General features: G+C 40.2%; 1 protein-coding gene across 1 annotated transcript; it reads left to right on the forward strand.

The window, feature by feature from the left end:
* The first annotated feature begins 4,013 nt into the window (after nt 1-4,013).
* si:dkey-174i8.1 (arylsulfatase I) lies at nt 4,014-10,248 on the forward strand. The gene is made up of 3 exons (XM_007258778.4): nt 4,014-6,422; nt 7,834-8,166; nt 8,977-10,248. Exons 1-3 carry the CDS (start codon nt 6,106-6,108, stop codon nt 10,070-10,072), a joined length of 1,746 nt encoding a protein of 581 aa, XP_007258840.3. The 5' UTR covers nt 4,014-6,105; the 3' UTR covers nt 10,073-10,248.
* The last annotated feature ends 3,177 nt before the right edge of the window (nt 10,249-13,425 follow it).

Consider the following 13,425-nt stretch of genomic DNA (forward strand, 5'->3'; position numbering starts at 1 on the left):
GCGTCATATTCTATAGGCAGTCCTTGTGTGTGTGTGTGCACATCTGCAGTCTGCTTAAAGTGTTTCAATTAGCGGTGTAGTAATAATATCGCCAACATATTTAAATATCGTAAAAGATATTATACCCTGGAATATTACCCACCCCCAATTATCACAATAGGATCTTACTTTTCCTGTTTTTACGAAACGGGAAGTCACACTGTTCTTATTTCTCATTATACAGCTCTGGAAAAAAAGTAAAAGACCACTTCAGTTTCTGAATCAGGTTCTTTGATTTTGCTATTTATAGGTATATGTTTGAGTAAAATGAACATTGTTGTTTTCGTCTATAAACTACAGACAACATTTCTCCCAAAATCCAAATTAACAAAGTCGGTTAGAGCATTTATTTGCAGAAAATGAGAAATGGCTGAAATAACAAAAAACATGCAGAGCTTTCAGACCTCAAATAATGCAAAGAATACAAGTTCATATTCATAAAGTTTTCATAAAGAGTTCAGAAATCAATATTTGGAGGAATAAGCCTGATTTTTAATCACAGTTTTCATGCATCTTGGCATGTTCTCCTCCACCAGTCTTACACTCTGCTTTTGGATAACTTTATGCCACTGCTGGTTCAAAAACAGTTCAGTTTAGCTTGGTTTGATGGCTTGTGATCATCCATCTTCCTCTTGATTATATTCCAGAGGTTTTCAGTTTGGTAAAATCAAAGAAACTCATCATTTTAAGTGGTCTTTTATTTCTTCCAAAGCTTTATATCCACTAGAAACAGATTATATCTGTCCAGTATCATTTATTTTACTTCTGTCCTGGATACATGAAAATATATGGAGAGCATTATAATACAATCTGATAAAAGTCCTTGTATCTCAGTTAGGGGTGTGCAGTATCACATTGCATGCAATAATATAATTTAATTTTTATTTTGTTGCAGTAGTGGATTCTTGAAATATTTTTAATAATTCAATGTTTTGTCATATTGCCAAGAGTATCTTTATTGCAAAAATACCACTAAATATTGTGATATTATTTTAGGGCCATATCGCCCATCCCTAATCTCAATACTTTTGTTAGATGAGGTGTCCACAAACATTTGGGCATACACTCACAGGCCAAATGTCAAAATAGCACAATGAGACTGATCTTGAAGTGTTAGCTTACTGCTTAGAAACACTTGCATTAGTATAAATTGTGAAAGGTGTTCTTTTTTGCGAGTGAGGCTTGACATTGGTCAGTGTGCTCATGGCAAGCCAAAGAGAATTGTTAGGAGAAGTATTTTGATATTGATAGAATATTCCATTCTAAAACTAAAGTGTGGACATTTAGCAATAAACAAGCAATTCCGTCTGTAATCACTTCCACATTTAATGCAGGAGACCTACACACATATCCCACAGGTCAATGCAGCATTCTTTAGCTTCAGTGTCACATGACAATATTATGGGACATATACTAGCAATGCATTTCACTCAGGAATGTATCCTCTGTTTTTAAGTGTAGTAATATTTTCACTGTCAGACCAGAGCCTCTCAGAAAAAACATGGAAAAAAACATTTAGTGTCAGTAAATAGTAGTTTTAACTTCATTTTGCATGGTTTCTTTTGGTCAGGTCTTTATGAAATGTTCACACAGTGTCCATTTCATGAAGAAACACAATTCCACATGCACCGTTTTAAATTAAAGGTGATACAAAGGGTTCCTTGACTGTTGTCAGAGAAAAGAACCACTTCTGGCTCCATAAAGAACCAAACCAGACCAGACTTGTAAGTAGAGATGTTTGTATGATAGATAGATAGATAGATAGATAGATAGATAGATAGATAGATAGATAGATACTTTATTAATCCCCAATGGGGAAATTCAATTTCAGTATGAAGAACGTCTAAACTGGTAATTAATCTTTAGATAAAGTAAAAGTCCATTTGCACTTACACATCTCGCTATAAACATAATTCCTAATTATGTCAGAAGTGGTTCTTCTATGGCAATGGTCAAAGAGCCTTCTGTAGGTCCTTTGTGTTTAAAGGTGTGGTGTAAAAAATCGAAGTAAAATTGAGTTAGGAGGTTTTGATCTGATTTGCTCTGTTTGTCATCTGAAGGCGAGTGATTGGATTTGCTGTGTATTTGTGCTGTACCCCGACAGAAGGCTGAAATCACTTACAGCTCCATTTCCACCTCCACCTCCTGCGCAATCCCTGATCACAATGCATAGAACATTGTGTGAGTGTGTGAGCCTTTTAGGAGTTGCACGACTAGTAATTTCTACTATTTTTAGCTCTTTTTTTGTTAATGCTGCTTAATACTGATTCACTACAGCAACAAATGAGTCAAAACATAATTCAGATCTAAACACAAGCTCTAAATTGAACTTCCATTCCATTCAGTGCTCCTTATGATGCTCTTTTAAAGTAATAAAAATAAATACTTGCACAATAATGCTGCACAGGCCCTCTTACTTTACACCTCATCTCCCTCCATGGAGATTTATACATAAAATAAGAAATATTTTGTTAAATTATCTCCCTTGTATGGTCTACTCGCTTTCAGTGTCCTCACTGCTCCGTAGTGCAAGACATTCATAGATTGGTAGTAAGTAAGACACTTTGGCCTTTTATCTCTGTGGATATTTTCACTTTCTTAGCATTAAAAGCACAGCGCTGCAGAGTGATCATAATCTTAGTGAATTGCTACTATTTTTCTTTACCTTTCAACTACCGGTAGTCCACAGCTGCCCACTGCAGACTAGTGGATGTCCTGATTGAATAGTCAGCAAGTCGATTAATCTATGCAACCTCTAGTGTGAAATTTGTGGTTCCCTTCGCTCTGGTAGAAGTGCTAAGTTTACTGTTTTATTTTATTTTTTATGATTTTTATGATTTTATGAACAGGTGGGCAACATCTTTTCCACATAATATATGTATTTTTTTTTTTTTTCTACTTTTTATCCCATTTTCTCCCCAATCTACAAGGCCAATTACCCAACCCACTCATTAGGACTCCCCCTGCCACTAGTGATGCCCCAACACCAGAAGGGTGAAAACTAGCACATGCCTCCTCCAATACATGTGAAGTCAGCCACTGTCTCTTTTCAAACTGCTGCTGATGCAGCATTGCTGAGTAGCATCACAGCGTGCTTGGAGGAAAGTGCAGCAACTCTGTTCCGATACATCAGCTCACAGACGCCTTGTGGTGTGCACATCACCTTTTGGAGTAATGTCGAGAGAGCTACATGAACAGGATTCGAACCAGCGATCTCCTGATCATAGTGGCAGCACTTAGCCCACTGGTTTTCCACATTATTAAACTCGACTTCATCAATTATTTATATATATTTTTTTCTTTCCAGTTTACTTGCATTTGGCAGCACCCCTTTTGATGCAGTATATAATTGTTTAATGTGGAAATAATGTACACCTATGAATTAAGTAAATTCAGGGAATTTTTTTTTTTTTTTTTCTCTCTCTCAATCTGCTCTCAGCCCCCCTCTCTCATGTCTGGAAAGTTTTCCCCACTGTGTGTGATTGTCATGTGCTTTAGGCTAATGTAGGAAATGGGCTTGTTTTGGTTGAATTGATTTCCTCTGTGTGCAGTAGGAGAGGAGCTGGCAGAGTGAAGCTGAGGTGCGGTCGATAGCCCCTCTGATGGCCTCTGCACCGGATGAGCCGCACGTCTCTGAGGCGACTCTCGTTTCACTTTTCACTCCTGTTTTCTTCCCTGAACTCAAATTTGTGGCTCCCATAACCTACGTCAATAGAATTAATCCATGGTTATGGCCATTAACAGTGCTTAAACCTGCCTTTTTAGCATGGCTGCCTGCTTTGTAAATGCTTCACGTGTGCTGCTGATTTGTGGTGTTTAGCTGGGCCTGTCACTGGCTCCCTGCTGTTGGTATACAGTAGAGGGCTGTAAAGTTCACTGCTACCAGCTTCTGTTCTGTCTCATAAAATGACACGAGGCTGCTGGGAAATGCATGTCCATTTTTGCCCTTTCAGAAAAGAGTCCGCATGACACTGACACATAATGCAGTTCCATTAAAAAATACCAGAACTCTAAAGTTTACATTACAGGTGTTTAAAAACTTCAGCAGCACTGCAGTATCTGAATTGCTTGTACCAGAACAACACATACTATCATACCACCTTCATACCAGTATCACTGCAAATAATAGCTGCTCTGTGGTGGTCTATGCTGTGGGCGCCTGACCATTGAAGAACAGATTGAAAGGAGGATAATAAAATATGCAGAGATACAGATACAGGACTACAGTCTGTAATTATAGAACCAATATGTGCTTATATATAGTGATTGGAGTGCTTATAACCCAAAAGGGTAGTAACCATGAAATGAGCCTTGCCAGCCATGCATTTCCAAAAATGTTTTGAAACAAATATTTACCTGAGTGCAATTGTTGCTTCCATTGACCTGCTCGTATATGTTTTTTCTGTCATCAGATGATATGTGAACCTTCCTGTCTACTCTTCTTTCTACCTAATATGCCTGGCCACTTCTATGCCTGCCTACCTACCTACTCACTTAGATTTCCAACTGTCCACATTCCTACCAACCAAATCTGTCTTTCTACATATGCAGTTGTCTACTCTACCTGTCTAACTATCTGCCTACCTACCAATATGTCTGTCTAACTATCTACATACCCAAATTTCTGTCTACCTGCCTACCTACCTATCTGTCTACCTGCCAGCTTTCCTACATACCTTGTTTCATACCCGTTTCTGTCTACCTATCTACCTGCCTATCTATCTACCTATTTAACTGCCCATCTGTTTAATTACCAAACATACTTATCTTCCTATCTACCTTTTATTAATTTGTTTACCTACCTACATATCAGACTGTCTACCTGCCATCATGTCTGCCTGGCTGTCTACCTAACAATCTCTTTTTCACTCTGCCTGTTTTAAAAAAACAGAAAAATTAGCCAAGTGGCAAAGTCATTGCGTAAATAGGTGACTAAATGCAGCAGAAGTCAAGTAATCCCTGAGTTTAGTTTTTTAGTTTTTTCTACACTGCTCCCAGCTTTTATCTATTCATTACACAATTTTAAGCCTCATATTTTTTTTAAATGTGCTAGAATTCCTCCACTGATCCTCCACTTATAAGACTTCCCCATCTCAACCACAGATCAGCTGCCCATTGTTCAGTTTTTGCAACATGCCTTGGACAAGTTTCTCACTCTCCACTATGCTACGATTACATCCAAATTTATATGAACTGCTATACATTTGAGTATATTAGACCTGTATGGATGTATAATGTACAGTATGAGCCCTCTTCCTCCTCCAGCTCTGAGGGAGTTTTTCCTTGCCTCCACGCTCACTTTGGGTTCTGTATTGTATGTTTAATGTGTTGCCTGATTCTCTGTCCTGTGATCACATTTCTGTTAAGCTGCTTTGCGACAACATCAGTTGTAAAAAGCGCTATACAAATAAATTTGTTTTGATTTGATTTGATTTAATATGATAATAAGCCCAACACAAAGACAGATTTCAGTCATATCAAGAAGAAATAGAAAGCCCATTTCTTCAGAGCTTTGTCTGGGAACGAGTACTTTCAATCAATGTTTATTACAGTAGAGGACTGTGCTCATGTGTTTGTTTGTTCTCTGAATGTCACATCTCAAAACAGTTCCTCCTGTATTAAAATGTTTACCGACATTTTACAGGTGAGCACCATAATTATCCACTTTAAAGGGCATCAAAGAGCCTTAATAAGAAAAGGAATGATTGTTTGATTAAATATTTCTGGGATGTCTGTCTGTTTGCCCTGTTCTATGCTGACTCTCTGTAGAGGTGCCTGGTGAGATTGAGGAATGTGGCAGGCTGCTGTTAAAGCAGAGAGTCTGCCTCTGCTTGGTTTTCCTCTCTCTCTCCTTTCACAGAGGACGACAGTGTTGGTTTTGCTTCAGTCACACAGATTTAGGCTGTACTCGGTTTTCTGGAGGAATATGGGCCCTTGCTGCCTGATTGTGTCATTTCACTTGACATTCTCAGGTGTCGTGACCAGATAACAGGAATCGTCCTGTTTCCTCTATCAAGTGGAAGTATACTCCAGCCACACTGCATCAGAGAGTGATTGGACCAGTCGATGGACATGAGAGTGACCTGGCCTCCTGGATTGACAGGTTTCTGTGTGGCAGTGATGGGCTGCCTCTCGTGCCTGAGACTGGGCTCGCCACATGCTGCTGAGGGGCTGGCCAACCCAAACACAACAGACAAGAGTCGAGTTCCCCCACACATTATCTTCGTGATGGTGGATGACCAGGGCTACAGTGACATCGGCTACCATGGCTCAGAGATCCACACGCCCATACTGGACCAGCTGGCTTCTGAAGGGGTGAAGCTGGAGAACTACTACGTCCAGCCCATCTGCTCTCCATCACGGAGCCAGCTCATGACTGGACGGTGAGTTAAATACCAACTCTCAACACCTTAGGCTTTAGAGGTGTATAACTTTAGAGGTGTATAAATATACTTACAGCCCTGAAAAAGAGACTACTTAAAAATAAAGTTTCTTTGATTTTACCAAATTGAAAATCTCTAAAATATAATCAAGAGGAAGATGGATGTTCACAGCCATCAAACCAAGCTGAACTGCTTGAATTTTTGCACCAGGAGTGGCATAAACTTATCTAGAAGCAGTGTGTAAGACTGGTGGAGGAGATCATGCCAAGATGCATAAAAACTGTGATTAAAAACCAGGGTTATTCCACCAAATATTGATTTCTAAACTCGTATCTGAATGTTTATGAATATGAACTTGTTTTCTTTGCATTATTTGAGGTCTGAAAGCTCTGCATCTTTCTTTGTGATATTTCAGCCATTTCTCATTTTCTGCAAATAAATGCTCTAAATGACTATATATTTTTATTTGGAATTTGGGAGACATGTTGTGCATATACCTTTAAATAGCAAAATCAGAGAAACTGATTCAGAAACTGAAGTGGTCTCTTAATTTTTTTCCAGAGCTGTATTTCCAAGTAGTAATTAGGAAATCAGTATGAATTTGGATTATCAAATAATTACTAACACTAGTTACCACTGTGAATCACTCAGTAACCACTATGAATTATTGATTAACCACTATGACTTGAGTAACCATTATGAATTATTCAGTAGCCACTATAGATTATTCAGTAATTATTATGAATTGTTTGTTACCCTTTACGAATTGTTCATCAACCACTATCCATTATTCATAACTTTATTAATTATGTAATTGGTATTAGTTATTCAGCAACCACTATGAATTATTTAGAAATAACTACACATAGTTAGTCAGATATTATTATGATTGGTTAAATAAATATTGGGTATTGTTCAGTATCCACACTGAATTATTCAGTACATACTTTGAATTGTTTAGTAATCAGCGTGAATTATTTAATTCTTATTATACATTGTTAAATAACCTATATGAATTGTTCAGTAACCACAGTGCATTATACAGTAATCACAACAAATTCTTCAGTAGCTCTTAAAAATGTTTAATAACCTTTATGAATTATTATTTTCATTACAATAAATTGTTCAGTAGCCCTTATGGTCAGAAAACACTATGAATTATTGAGTAACTTCTACACAATATCTTTTTACTATTGTGAATTATGATGTCAATGATATTGATATGCAGTCTCTGTCCTAGTGATGGTGAAGAATGATGTTCAGATATAGAGTTTAAATATTTAAACAGGCTTATTTATAATCACTCTTGGTATTCTCGATGTTCATTAGTTGTTTATTGGTCCTTCCCTCTTCTAGTTAAGTCACTGTATTGGCGTAGTTTCAGTTCCTCTTTCTCTCCTGACCGTGGCAGGTATCAGATCCACACAGGACTCCAACACTCCATCATCCGTTCCCGTCAGCCCCTCTGCCTGCCCCCAGACACACCCACCCTGCCTGAGAGGCTGCGGCAGGCCGGTTACAGCACACACATGGTGGGCAAGTGGCACTTGGGCTTCTGCCGGCCTGAGTGTCTGCCTACTGCTCGTGGCTTCCAGAGCTTCCTGGGCTCTTTGACGGGCAGCGGTGACCACTTCAACTTCCAGAGCTGTGACGGAGCAGAGGCCTGCGGCTTCGACCTGCACGATGGAGAACGACCAGCATGGGAGCTGAGCGGCAATTACTCAACACGCCTGTACACAGAGAGGTGATGCTGAACACTGGAGCTAAACAATTTTACATTATTGACTTTTATTTATTAGAATCGAAGAATATCATAATGCTTTATATAGTGTAGGCCACTTACACTAAGAGACAGAAGTCATGGGATAGCAGTTTGTGGTTTGATCATGAAATGTTACTTCAGGGGACAGTTTGGGAATGCTTATAAACAGTATATCCCTGTATAAGTTGTGAGGTGCTATCTTGTGAGTGAGGTTGACCACTCACCAGCATGCTCAAGGAAAGGTGACGTGAATTGGCCTCATCATAGATGCCAGATTGATGGGACATTCCATTTTTTTGTCATTATTATTTTTTTTATTTATTACAATATTAGCAATCAACACGTTACAGTTTAGATTATACGTATAAGCCCACCACCCTTCTTCTCCCCGTTTAGCCCTCAACCCTCCCCCCATCCCATTTTTTAAGTTTTGCAGGTATTTAACATTCTACATTATCTACATCTACATTATCACTGGAAATATGCAACAGAAGGCATTACCACCCAAAGTGGATAGAGCAGTAGGCAGTCATAACTGTGAACAGTGGCATCTGGCTGTATTTGTCCATGTGAACAGACAAGTGACTCTGACAAGCAGAAATTACATCCAAATTCATTGCAGGAACCCAACAGACATATCCCACAGATCAGTGCAGCATTCTTTAGCTTCAATGGGACGTGGCTGGCAAAAGACATGGGATACTACTTTCTGTTCCACAATACAGTACATGTGGCATGTGTTTTAGAATGTTTAGAAAGATTCTTATGTGAATTTATTTGATCTTTTCTCAGGGTGAAAAAGATTTTGCGGACTCACAACAGAAAGAAGCCTCTGTTCCTGTACGTGGCACTTCAGGCTGCCCACACACCCTTACAAGCCCCTGCCCACCTCCTTCAGCGCTACCATTTCATCGGTAACCGGCTGCGGCGCCATTATGCTGCCATGCTGAGCGGGGTGGATGAGGCAGTGGGGGAAATTGTGGGGGAGATGCGGGATCAAGGTTACTACCCCAACTCTGTACTCATCTACTCTTCTGATAACGGTGGGCAACCTCTTTCAGGGGGCTGCAACTGGCCCCTACGTGGAGGAAAGGGCTCATACTGGGAGGGAGGGGTGCGGTCAGTGGGATTTGTGCACAGCCCTCTGCTGGAGAGAAAAGGTGTGGTCAGCCGTGCTCTCATCCATGTCTCAGACTGGTACCCCACTCTATTGAATTTGGGGAGATCTCTGAAGCCAGCCCCTCGGCATCTGGACGGCTTTGACGTATGGGGTGCCATCAGTAAGGGTCAGCCTTGCCCAAGGACTGAAATCCTCTTTAACATTGACCCCGTCTCACGTCGGCCTGGAGAGGTTGACCACAGGCTGTTAACGGTCAATGGCTTTGGAATCTGGGACACCGGAGTACGAGCAGCAATTCGAGTGGGTGACTGGAAGCTTTTGACGGGGAATGTAGGGGACGGGGACTGGTTCCCCCCTCAGCTCTTACCCAGTGGTCCACAGCAATGGCAGGGCATGGAGAAGAGACAGGACCAGCGGGGCAAATCCGTCTGGCTCTTCAACATCACCGCTGACCCCTATGAAAGGGCAGACATGGCAAAGGCTCGCCCTGAAGTGGTCAAACTACTGCTCTCAAGGATAGCTGAGTACAACCAGACAGCTGTACCAGCCAGAAACCCCCCAGATGACCCCATGGCTGACCCCCAGCTCCATGGAGGCGTGTGGACACCATGGCTTACAGAGAAAGAAGAAACGGTGAGGGATGAGGATGGGGAGATGACAGATGGACACGGTAGAACAGTCCGGTTCAAGTCCTGCAAGGTGTGCAAACTCAGAGCTCTGTTCAAAAAGGTCGGAACCCGTCTACAAAGATCTGCACTGTTCTTCTAGGACATCGGATTTAGCCTTTGACCATTAAGAGAACACTCATACTTTTATATACTTTTATATATAACTTATTAAAATCTTATCTTAAAATCTAATCTTAAAAACTTTAACATAAAAAATTACAGTGTTTTAGTTACAGAATATAGAGTGAATAATAATAAAAACCTACATACCCTAAATGTTTGTGTATTGCTTTGACATTTTGGACTTTAGCCCACTGTAAACATTGGACTTTGGCAGTTTAAGTGTTCCTCCTTCAGGCCAAGAAAGAATAGCGAACAGGAGGTAAGGGCAAGTCTTCTCCATTCGCCCATGAAGGGCAGTGTGTGCAGCTAGCTGATGATGGTGGGAGAGTGTTTGCTAATGGCTTGATGCCTCATCCTCCTGTCAGCTGAAGGACACTGTCAAGCTAGCATTACAGACCCAGAAGAGTGTTTATTCTGTGTTTGGTATTGATGGTAACTCTGCAGTGCCAGGAAATTATATTTCTATTTATATCTTTCATTATAATGCGCCTGAGCTAAACTTCTGAACTCCAGCTCATTTTGTGCATTGTTTTTGGGGAGCAGCCCCGACCTGTACTTACTGGTTGCACGCAAGGGAGCATCAGGTGGTGATACTGGAAGCAGTAAATGGTAAAGGAGTACATATTGTGCTCACTTGAGTATTGCAATGTTATGTTTTGCAATGTATCGATTCTCAAAAGTCCAGAATTGTTTTTTGTTTAATATTTTAAAACCAAGTATTAATTTAAGTATTATTAATCCCTGTCAAGTATTATGAAGAGCTTATCATAAATATAGATACAATACAGATAACTGTGTGTAAGTTGAAAACTGATTCTATAGTCTTTACAAGCAAAAATAAATTTAAAGCTGATGTCTGTAAGTTTAGGGTTTAGGGCCGTCTCTGGTAATTGCACTGGTAATTGCACTGAGCATGCGGACGGGCGGATGTGATGCGGTCTCCTTTCAGAGTGGATGAATTAGATTCCAGGTTATGTTCAGTCAGAGAGAGAGAGAGAGAGAGGACGCTCAGTCAGAAACTTCACTTCAACTACACACTTTGGTTTTACTATGAGTGAATGAGTTACAGAGCTCTGAGTTCCCCTTCTGAAGTCTCCACTGCTCCACCAGCCGCTCGCGTTCAGTAAAACTGACCTGGATCCTCTTTTAGAGGCTGTACATGTGACATAAGTACGTAAAAACGTGTGACGTAGCTAGAAGAACTCTTGTGAAAAGCGACCCGACACCCCAGTTTTTAGAATTAATATATTAGGCTTAGCAGGGATGGTTGTTCCAGCACAATGGTACCATGAAACACAATGTTTTGTCCCTTTTCCACTCAGGAATGCTTCTGATTTCAGTTTAGAAAAAAAAAACGGACTGCCACTTTAACTTTTTAGGCGTGAAGTAAAACATGGTCAAAATCATACAAATATCCAAATTGCCTAAATATTTTTTTTATCTCAAAAGAAGACATATTTCAATAGCCTAGGATCCCCTGAAAAACATCTATTGGCATTTGTGACTGTCTACTATGCATACTGCCAATAGAATAGCACTCTCTGGAGCAGCTAAGCATGAACCTGTTGGAACAATGCTTTAATGCCAGGCATGGACTAGAGGTGTATAAGTGGATCTGTGTTCTCTGTACTGATGGTGCTTCATCCAATATTGTTGGAATGAGTTGGGGTGTTTGGAAAGACTTGGCATGGGATGGAGCGGTGTTCACCCAACATTCTTATCTTACTAATGCTCTTGTCATTGAATGTAATCAAATTCTCACAGCAATTCTCCAAAATTTAGTAGAATAACTTCCCGGAAGTTAGAGAGTAGAGACGGTTACTCCAACAAAATTCCTGTGGATTTGGACAAAACAATGACTTTGGCATTGTCTCAATACTTTTGTTCATGTGGTGTATCAACATTTTTACAGTAATATTAGTTAAAACACTACATCACTGCCAGATATTCAGCAGTCTTTGTTAGCCCTCCTGCTCATGCCTCCCTAACTTACCGCCTTTTTCATTCTCTCTCTCTCTCTCTCTCTCTCTCTCTGGCCTGCTGGCCTGCTGACAAAGCCCACCTTAACCAGAATAATGTGGATCTTCTTGACTCTTCCTCCACTCTATCCTCCGCTCTCTCTTCTTCTTTCTTCCGGCTTCATGAGCGGATCGAGTCAGTTCAGAGGTAAGAGAGAATATGAGAAAAGCCTGAGAGATGAGCTGTGCTGTGAGATGTTACATAAACAGAGAAGAGTAGGAGGAGGAGGCGGTGGAGGAAGAAGAAGTGAAGGAGGAGGAGGAGAATCCCTTGAGTAAAATCACTGTGTGGCTGCACAGAAAACTCCTGGCCCTTGTGCTGACCCCTAGTGCTCGATCATCGGCGGAGTTCATGAGCAGTTTTGTTCTTGACTGAAATCTATATCCATTCCATACTGAGGAGTCCAGAGACTGAGTTTTATAAAACAAACAGCAGACTGGCTGTTTCCAGCACACAAAACATGAATATTCCTTAAATAATCACAGAAATATTTAGTAGATTTTTCTTAGGCAGCTTTAATTAATGTATCATGACAGACAGTGCCTAAATACTGCACAGCTAAAGGCCCATTAACGATAGAGGAGGCCTCTGACTGACTTCTGGCTGCTGACCAACCTGACCTGCAGGAAAAAGATGAGGTCATGCCGTCATAAACCCTAAATCTCCTGTGACACACTGCATTGTCCAGCAGGCCAGCTGCCAGGGAGTCACCTTCTCTAACCTCCTCAGAAATTCATTATTAAACTAGACCTGTCACGCCAAGCAGTCCAGCACCAAGCACAACTTTACCTCCAGTCCTACTGAAGGTGTAACTGGATTCAACAATGCAATACATGGTAAAGATGTTTGAATTTGTACAAATATATATTAAATGGTAACGTTCTTATTAACATAAGAATTTTTTTAATAAATAAAATATATCAGGCATCAAAAAAGTAATAAAAACAGATCTGCTGGGCTATGAACAATACCATGACCAATACAAAAACTTAACTGTCTTATAAAAAACTTTACAGCATGTCTATCAGGAGCAAGACCTCACAGAATTCCAACTTTCACAGCTAAACGTATACCCCAGGAAGCATGCAATGTTTGAGTGAATTTAAAACCAAAATATTAATGTACGTTTAGCAGAACTTAAAAGAACACTGGACACACCTTGCAATAAACAAAATCATATTTACATTATGTACCTCACTTCTGCCAATGGATACTAAAGAATCGTGTTTCTCTCTTTTGTATTTGGATTATAAGATAAAGATAAATGTATTCATTTTATTAATTTCCGTTTTTTAAGAGCTAATGGCGACT

The sequence above is a fragment of the Astyanax mexicanus genome, chromosome 7, assembly GCF_023375975.1.
Source record: "Astyanax mexicanus isolate ESR-SI-001 chromosome 7, AstMex3_surface, whole genome shotgun sequence".
In the NCBI taxonomy this organism is placed as follows: Eukaryota; Metazoa; Chordata; class Actinopteri; order Characiformes; family Acestrorhamphidae; genus Astyanax; species Astyanax mexicanus.

Bases quoted from the DNA above. Each gene is read 5' to 3' on its own strand.
- si:dkey-174i8.1 (XM_007258778.4), top strand. From the start codon at position 6,106: ATGGACATGAGAGTGACCTGGCCTCCTGGATTGACAGGTTTCTGTGTG. The intron at 6,423-7,833 runs GTGAGTTAAATA...TGACCGTGGCAG, and splicing joins AGCCAGCTCATGACTGGACG to GTATCAGATCCACACAGGAC. The intron at 8,167-8,976 runs GTGATGCTGAAC...ATCTTTTCTCAG, and splicing joins ACACGCCTGTACACAGAGAG to GGTGAAAAAGATTTTGCGGA.